Source organism: Osmia lignaria, chromosome 11, assembly GCF_051020975.1.
Source record: "Osmia lignaria lignaria isolate PbOS001 chromosome 11, iyOsmLign1, whole genome shotgun sequence".
NCBI lineage: Eukaryota > Metazoa > Arthropoda > Insecta > Hymenoptera > Megachilidae > Osmia > Osmia lignaria.
Window position 1 is genome coordinate 1591879 of NC_135042.1, and position 9632 is coordinate 1601510.

General features: G+C 38.2%; 1 protein-coding gene across 1 annotated transcript; it reads right to left on the bottom strand.

Moving 5' to 3' along the window:
* Positions 1 to 2371: 2371 nt before the first annotated feature.
* Positions 2372 to 9632, bottom strand: LOC117610939 (uncharacterized). Its single transcript, XM_034338793.2, has 2 exons — positions 9131 to 9632; positions 2372 to 4706 (listed from the first exon to the last, which is right to left on the bottom strand). The coding sequence occupies exons 1-2, from the start codon at positions 9157 to 9159 to the stop codon at positions 2771 to 2773; spliced, it is 1965 nt and encodes a 654-aa protein (XP_034194684.2). The 5' UTR covers positions 9160 to 9632; the 3' UTR covers positions 2372 to 2770.

A 9632-nucleotide genomic window follows, 5' to 3' on the forward strand; every position in this document is an offset into this window, starting at 1 on the left:
CTGTAGAGGTAGTCGCGTGACACTCTGTATATCCGCGATGACCCCACTTGCAAAAATTTATGGAATTTGTTGTTTATTAACCATTTAAATTTGGTCAATACTTTTTAGGTTTATGGTTATTAGCTAAGTAACAGAAACCCAAAATCACCTTACACTATCCTAAAAATACTACAGGTTCCACTAAAAAGTGTGAAATAAAATAATTTTTAACAAAAAACAAATCCGACTTCGAAATGCACTAAAAAGTGTCAAATAATTTCTATTTCATTTATACCAATATTCCATAGCTATTAATAATATCTACTTAATCGTTAAATAGGATACCAAATGCATTTCAAAGTTTTCGGAGGCGGCGCAAAATTAAAAATACCCGAATATACGATCCTGCCAATAACGATTTGATTGCGGTATGGCAAACTTGGTAATTAATAAGTCGTAAGAGAGAAATTATAGGTCCGGCTGAAAACATTTGTAATTGTAACGATTGTATGAGAAATTAGCAGCCTTCCTGATGTACGTGCACTATACTGCAGTTCACAAGAGACCATACTTAACTCGCGCCGCTCACTAGGTCTAGAGAGATTTTTAATAACGTGTGTTATTCCCCTCTACAGCTTGCTTCTTATTATACTTTGCGACCATGTAAATGGCGGGCAGAAATATATGACATACGATAATTGATAACCGGTGATGATATTGTAAAGTTTCACGATACAATGAAATTCCTATTATTTGTCGCAAGAAAAAAATGATGTGAACGCAAAGTAAGAAGCAAGCTGTAAAGGGGAATCACACGCACTATTAAAAATCTCCCTAGACCACAGTAGGTCACTAGCTGCGCGAGTTAAGTGCGGTCACTCGTGAACTGCAATATAGTTAATTCGCAATGGGTTTGTTGATTCCCGTTGAATATTGTTTACTTGAAATTATCAAATGGGTGATTTATCATAGGTTGCCGACGCCCGAGTTAGGATCTTCTTAGTAGAGGAATAGATTTTAATTTTGCGTCGCCTCCGAAAACTTTGAAATGTATTTGGTATCCTATTTAACGATTAAGTAGATATTATTAATAGCTATGGAATATTGGTATAAATGAAATAGAAATTATTTGACACTTTTTAGTGCATTTCGAAGTCGGATTTGTTTTTTGTTAAAAATTATTTTATTGGTTGTAAGTTCCTCATCAATGTCTGAATAAATGCTGAAAATAAAGAAAAAGAAATCATATTATTATATATTGATACATTGTACTCAAAAACATTAATTTCAAATGAAGAATGTATTGAGGAAAATATGGTTTAATATTTCCTTTACGTTGTTACGCCCTTATCAAGCCCTTTTGGGTTACGGGAGTATCTCATGTAAGGGGCGTACAGGCGGTTGTTTCGGTTTTCCGCCAATCTTTCCATTCCTCCTCGACCTTGTACATTCTTGTCAAGCCTTTCGAGGTTACGAGGATTTCTCATGCAGGGGTGTACAAGGAAGAGCTTGAGTTTAATTCTTTTCTATTTTTGACTTCTTCTATCGCTTTCTCTTCTTTACCTGCTCTACCCTGGAATCGTGTATTTTGTCAAGCCCTTCGGGGTTACGAGAATTTCTCATACGAGGTACACGAGGAAAGGTCGTTTCTATTTCCTTCTTTTCAATAGTTTACGTGACCCTCCTTGAAACTATCGTCGCTAGCCATAGTAACATAATACAGTAATACAGCGCACAAAAACTCGGGTAAGCTCGAGAGAGAGCGAGAGAGCCGTTAGCACAATATCAGCGCTACGCAATTAGCCAGTGCTTCGCATTTCGGGAATTCCCTTGCTAGCTGCGTAGAAACGGGAAAATCGTAATAATTCCTTTATTAGAAAACTCTTTCTCTCTCTATTGCACAAAGCGTCAGCCGGTCCAACAAGGATCATTATTAAGTGAAAGAGTGGATGGATGAATATGAATTTAAACGATGAAAGTAAGAAATGAGAACCCTTATAAAAGTGAACGCCGCGAACGTTCGACCGTCGTTCGAAAATCAAGGGTCGTTCAAAGCAATAAACACTATTGTATTGGAAATTCTAAGAACTGCCTAGCGATAACGGCAAATTTTGAACAAAGGGACGTTCTCAAAGGAATGTTCGCCAGATTCAAATTGTTTAAATTCATAGAAAGCGAAATGCCGAATTCATCGAAACTAATATGCGATAGATTGTTTGATAAATGCATAATTTGCCACGGCATTACACCACCGTAAGCGCATCGTCCGCTTTTAAAACTAATAAATTTGACTATTTTTATTGCAAATCAGGAAAGCGAATAACTTTGATCCTGTTAAGGGAGAATATACGGATGACGGCTTCATCTATTAACAACTGTATATGCTAATCTTAAATCTCATTTTACATTTCAACCCAATCAATATGTGATGCCCGTTTTCCTTCAATACCTCGATATTGAATTTAGGGATTTAGGGTATCACTTAGTAATATTCAATTAAAGATCGACCATTCGTGGAGAACAGTAACTTTTTATTCATACAGAGCGGTTACAAAGTGAAGACTGGTCGCGCACGGAGTTTCCAGTCCTTTTAAGGGTTTCGGAAGGTGAACTTTGAGCTATGGCAAGATAGGGGAAAAGAAAGGAGAGTTTAGAAGGTGAAAGTTCGGAAGTGAGTAATAGTGGAGTGATTTGGAAAGAAATAAAGTTTTGGATGAGGCACGGAATGAGTAACAGTAAATATTTGGGTGTATAACACCCCCACGCTTAAAATAGAAGATATTGCCTTATTTCAGGCAATGTCTTCGTTTCGTCGCATGTTTGTAGGTCTATTTCTGGTTCGATTAGAATTTGTTAACATTCGCCTAATATCTGTTAAGTCTATTTCGGAGGTTGCATTAACTCGTACCATGGGGACATTTTCGTGTCTTGTTGTTGTTTCTGTCGTTGTATTTATTATTTGACCTCTATTGCCATGCATATGATTATTATATGTGTTATGAATACAAGGTTTTGCTAGCATCGAAATGCACCATTTAATGAAATGTATTACTCGAAGTTTATAGCTCACATAAAGAGTTAATATTGCTAGCAACCCATATGCAAGGTACGTCCCAAATCTTGTAGCTGTCTCTATGTAATTTTCAGTTCGCTTGTGGTTCCCTATTGTTTCCGCTTCCTTAACTAATTCGTCTAATCGTCTACCCAACGTCTGTGATTCTAATTTATCTATTTTTGGTATGTTTAACTCCTTTAAGTTTATATTATGTTGCAATTGTTGAAAGGTTTCATGTATGAAGGTAAAATTATAGTTAGGAAGATCGAATCGGAATTCCGTAACAATTCCATTGGACATATGAATTGGTTCTAATACCACAAAATCTGTGCTGGCTATACAGTTAGGTTCTAAATGAATGATGCTTGGTCTGGTTAATGTTATAAAATTTGAAATCTGTCCGCAAAGTATTTGTACCTGTTCGCTTCTATGAGGAATGATTATCCAATCTGTACCAGTATGCAACGGTAGGTACAAAGAATATTGCATGGTTCCTACAAAAGGTGTGCATATCTTGGTGCTGTTGTCTAAAATTTCTCTTAACCATCTACTTAAACAATTCTTTTCTTTTGTTATCCGGTACTTAGGTTCTAAACGTTTACAATAATATACATTATTTAATTTCTTACAACTATTAAGGAAGAAGAAAGAACTCGGTGACATTTGTGTTCTTTCCATATTTGTGATTATGTAATCTTGTGGAGCCTCTAAGCGAATGATAGTTCCGTCGGTCTGAACACTTGGTATGGAATGTACTTTATACTGCATGTAGGAGTTTGTTTCAAGAATCGGTATTTTGACTACGGACACTAATCTCTTGTTTATGATACCTATTTCAATACTACATATTTGAAGATATTTATAATAATGTTCTGCAATGGTGACTAGAGGTAAACGGTTCGTTCCTTCTTCTGCCCTTATCTTCTGTATTATTTTGAAAAAAGCTTGGGGTTCTATTATGTTAGGAGATATATTTCCTTTTCTACCGTCTAATATTGCCTGATTAGTTACATCTACGTTTCGTTGATAACTAAGAATTTCTAATTCTAACATTAAACTTAATTCGAGAATAGTTTCTTCTAACAACTGAATCTTCTCTATGTTTCTAATGTCATTAATATTTTGGTTCATAACGTCTATTTTTCCTCTGTAATCTTCTATTAATTTATCATTTCTTTCTAATACTACCTTTAATATTTGGGTTTGGTTCCTAAATAATTCTGCATTACGTTTGTTGTCTTTATGAACTAAATCTATCTCGCGATTATAATATTCTGCGTCTTCGTCGCTCATAGTTCCGAAAAGAATCTTACTTATATCACCTATGAAATTGAATACGCCTCGGCGTATCCGTTTTGACCAAGGTAACTCGTAACCTACTGAAGAGAACAACCGCTCACGGTCCTTCTTGGCTTGCAGCAGGCATCTCTCTAGTTGATATGTGGTCCTGTTGTGTTGACCTTCATGGTCCAATCTTCTTATGGTTTTAATTCCTTCCTCGATGTGGGTCTCTTGCTGAATCAGGTCCTCAAGTGGCAGATAGCTGACCACCCGCCATTGCTCGGTGTACAATCTCAATTGTCCCAAGGGTTCCAGGTAAAGGGTTGGTAGGTTTTCGAACTCCCGAATTCCATATTGCGTCTTGTTACCCTGCGTACTGACCCCTAGGGTCCTGAAATATTTAAATTGGCAAATTTACATCGGTTTTTATGTACTAGCAACGACCTTTGATTTTTTCGAATCAGGATATTTGTATCGGATGGAACGTCTAAAATTAGGTAAGGTCCTTCAAATGGGACGCTCAGTCCACTGCTCTTATTCCTATTTTCGTTGGTGATCCACACGTAGTCGCCTTTCTTGAAGTCATAAGGTCTGCAAGTTCTGTCATATCTCTCCTTGGTCCTTCTTTTAGCCTCTTCTATGTTACCTCTGGCGGTCCCTTGGAGATCCTTTATGCGTTGTGCCAACTCATTTAAAATATCTGTATGTGTTAAGGTTTTCACCCTTCCACTTGATGGCAGATTAGCAAGTCGTCCGTATACTAATTCGTATGGAGAGTATTTAGTTGCTTCGTGTACGTTGGTATTGTAATTGAACACCGCTAGATCTAAGTAATCGTCCCAATTATTCTGTTCATTATTCACATAAATCTTTAAATAGTCCTTTAACACCTGATGGCTCCTCTCGAGTGAACCGTTACTTTCGGGGTGTACTGCGGTTGTGGTAACGTGTTGAATTCCAATAATCCTTTCAAATGTTTTCATAAACTCTGATACAAAATTACGGCCGTTGTCTGTTAATATCGTTTTTGGTGCTCCGTATTTACAAATGTAGTGCTTCAAAAAAACGTTAGCACAACTTTCTGCGGTATAATTGCTTAAAGGCCACGCCCAACTGTGTTTTGTCAATAAGCATTGCGCTGTCAATATGTACTTGTGTCCTCTTCGCGTTTCTCTGAGTGGCCCTACAATATCCATTGCAATCTTATCGTTAAATCGTTTCGGTGTATCTGTGAGTTCCAATGGTGTTATGCATGGTTTCCTGTTCGCTTTAACACGTTGACATTCCAAACAGTTCCTAACAAAGTCCTTTATATCCTTGATCATATGTCTCCAATAATAATTATTCAGGATACGCGTGTATGTTTTCTTCTCACCTTTATGTCCTCCAATTGTCGAACAATGATGCTCCTTTAATATCCGTGGAATATCGTCGGATGCTGGGAAAACTATTTCTTCATCATGAAATGTAATGTGAGTATCCGGATTTCGATTAGCATGATCTTTAATAAGTTGTATTCCACGTTGTCGTGATATATTGCAAAACAATAACCACTCATTCAGGTTTAGATGTATTCGATGTCCCGGTGTATTACGTACCTTAGGAAATACTGCTTCTCTATTGGGGGTATACATAACGACCTTTATTACCTTTCCTTCTTGATCCATAATTTTTTCACTATGTTCTGGTCCTTCCTGTAAACACATCGGTGTGCCGTTTTCCGTTCGCTTTTGAGGCATTGGTTCGTCGGAGATCTGTATGTTTCCCTTTAGCTGCTGAACTAATAATACTGGATTTCGTGAAAGTGCATCAGCATTTTGATTGCTTGCACCCTTTTTATATTTTATTTCGTATTCAAATTCTTCCAATGCGATTCGCCATCGCATCAGTCGCGAAGATGGATCCTTATTTTTGTATAACCATTCTAGAGGCTTGTGGTCAGTGATTATTTTAAACTTTTTACCATACAAATAAGATCGATAATGTTTAACAGCCCAGACTATTGCGAGGAGTTCCTTCTCCGTTGTAGAATAGTTTCTTTCGGCAGAATTCAAGCTGCGGCTGGCGTAAGATACGGGTTTATCGTCCTGTGATAAAATTGCACCTATTGCTTCGTTCGAGGCGTCCGTTGTTACAGTGAATTGTTTTTCGAAATTTGGAAACTGCAGTAGAACGGGTTCATTACACAATGCTTGTTTTAAGTTTTGAAAGGATTCACGTTGACTTGGCCCGAATTCAAACGGCGTATTCTTGACTAGAAGTGAATTAAGTGGTCGCGCAATTAGAGAAAATCCCTTTATAAATTTACGATAATATCCAGCTAGTCCCAGAAATTGTTTTATTTGTTTGGGCGTCTTTGGTTCTGGGAAATCCTGAACGGCCTTAATCTTTTCCGGATTGGGTTTAACCCCGTGTTCAGTGATAACGTGTCCTAAGTATTGCAGCTCCGGTTTTAGATACTCACATTTATCCGGTTCCAATTTTAATTTATACTGTCGAAGTCTATCGAGAATCTCTATTAGATTTTGATTATGTTCCTCCAGCGTTTGACCAAAAACTATAATGTCGTCTACGAAAACGAAACATATCCGTCCTATCAATCCCTGTAACGCCCTGTTCATTACCCTTTGGAACGTAGCAGGCGCGTTCTTGAGTCCAAAAGGCATGCGCAAGAATTCATAATGACCTTTATCTGTTGAAAATGCCGTTTTCTCTCGTGATGATTCCTCTAAGGGGATTTGATGGAATCCGGAGGCTAAATCAAATGCCGAAAAATACCTTGCCTTTCCCAATCGGTCTAGTATTTCCTCAATGTTAGGAAGTGGGTATGCATCCTGTTTCGTCAACTCGTTTATCTTCCTGAAGTCGATAACAATCCTCCATTTCTTTTTTCCTGAGGCGTCTTCCTTTTTAGGTACTACCCATAATGGGGAGTTGTAAGGCGAACTCGATGATTGTATGACGCCCTTTTCCAGCATTTCCCCGATTTGGCGTGTTATCTCCTCCTGGTGTATTGGTGGATGTCTGTATTGTTTCTGGTTTATGATTTTATTTTCCGCCAGCTCAATTTTATGTGAAGCTAGGTTAGTTTCCGGTTGAGGATCTCCAGGTAAATAATAACAGTCATTGTATCTCGAGATGATCGACCATAGAGATTGACGATCGCTTTCTGATAAAATATGCTGTAGTCGTGTTCTATCTTTTAATAATCTTACGCGGTTATAATCGTGGTTAAAATTAAGCAGTTTGTCGTTGGTTGCCTTACCTCTAAAGATTATTGTTCTCCGTCTTACGTCTACTAAAGCATTTTCATCGCAGAGAAATGGTTGTCCTATAATACCGTCCTGTTCTATCGGAAAATCATTTTCCACTACGGCGAATACATGGGTCTGTGTGCCGCAATCTATTTCACAGTCTTCGGTGGTTGTTAAAGTTGAACGGTTTATTCCTGTGAGGTTTCTGGTGTTGTGGATAATTCTATGTCCTGTAGTGCATCGTCTTTTGATGACATTGACTCCGGCTCCGGTATCTGCCAAAAATCTGACGGGTTTGTTGTATATACGAATGATGAGCTCGGCTGCTGCTGCTCCGTTGATCCGATATATTTGATGTGATGGTTGTTTCCCGGCGGTCGCGTCGTATTCGGTACCCCGTGAAAATTTGGGCAATCACGTGCAAAGTGATTTACTCCATTGCATCGATAACACTTTACAGGTTGTGGTGCTGGCATTATAGGTAGGCTGGGTCTAGTTGCAGTCCCATAAATGGGTCCGTTACCTGTTTTTGGTACCTGATTCCTGGCAGGTGCGAAGGACACGGGTCTGGGTTGTATAAACCTTGTTTGCATAGGCCTCGACTGCGCAGGTTTAAACATTGGAATACGATTCATTCCGAAAGCTTGTTGTCTAGCGAGTTGTGCAGCGTATGCGGTTCTTTCTTCATTTAGTGCGAGATCCTGAGCTTCTTTAAGAGTTGCTGGACGATTTGCCGTAACCATTATTCTGAGTGATTCTTTTAATCCACGTAAATACAAATTTAACCCCGTTTGTCTCTCATTTATGAGTGTATAACGTTTGTGTTCCGATGTTAAGTTAGCGGTATTAGTGATTGCACGTTCGACGGCAATTTGGCATGTCATAAATCGTTTATTATATTCCAATATGTTTTCATTGGGTTTCTGAAGACAAAAGTTCCTCTCAGTCTGTACAACATCTAGCGTTTTGAAGTCACCGAATTGCATGCGCAATACCTGCACTAATTCTTCTATATGTGTGGTAATGTACCCTTCAAGCAATCGTTTTTCGTTTGCACGAATTTGGTGTGCCCTAACTAACCTCGCGAACCGTGAATGATATTGCCTAGGTATACGATTAATGCTTTCTTCTATTTGCGATATGAAGGACTCTACTGTAATGGACCAATTATCGAATTCCGGCAAGGTCTTAACTTCATTCCATAAAAATTTTGAAATCTTCTCTTCTTCGTCAAAATTAATATTGGGTGGGTCTAATCTTACTGTCGACGGTGGTACATCTTCATTTTCCAGCTCTATTCTATTAGTTTCATGATGATCCTCGGTCATCATCGAATTACTTCCCGCGGAATCTTTACTAGTTTCTAAAGAAGTTATTTTTGTGGCAAGCGTTAGGACAATTTCTTTCAGTTCTTGCATATCTTTCATCATTTTATCGGAATCCATTGTTATCACGTTAATGTGTTCCTCACTCGAGCTTACGGATTGAGTTGAACTAGAGCTACTATTATCGTCAAAGAATTCTCGCGGACTACGATAATTTGTAAATGCCATCAACTTACAGTAAAACAATTGCTGTTACGATCTTCATGTAATTTTCTTTCTTCGTTCTTCTTCTTAACACAGAACTTCGTAGTCTTAATGTTCAATGCACTTAACACTAATAATAACTGAGAATTAACTTTTTCTGTTGTTTTCCACGAAGGCGATCCCACTTCTGACACCAAAAATTTGTATGTGATGCCCGTTTTCCTTCAATACCTCGATATTGAATTTAGGGATTTAGGGTATCACTTAGTAATATTCAATTAAAGATCGACCATTCGTGGAGAACAGTAACTTTTTATTCATACAGAGCGGTTACAAAGTGAAGACTGGTCGCGCACGGAGTTTCCAGTCCTTTTAAGGGTTTCGGAAGGTGAACTTTGAGCTATGGCAAGATAGGGGAAAAGAAAGGAGAGTTTAGAAGGTGAAAGTTCGGAAGTGAGTAATAGTGGAGTGATTTGGAAAGAGATAAAGTTTTGGATGAGGCACGGAATGAGTAACAGTAAATATTTGGGTGTA

What these genes read in the sequence shown, in the direction of transcription:
- LOC117610939 (XM_034338793.2), bottom strand. Translation starts at nt 9,159, where the DNA reads ATGAAGATCGTAACAGCAATTGTTTTACT. An exon ending in GTAACAGCAATTGTTTTACT is followed by an intron (nt 4,707 to 9,130) that starts GTAAGTTGATGG and finishes TAAATATTTCAG; the next exon opens with GACCCTAGGGGTCAGTACGC.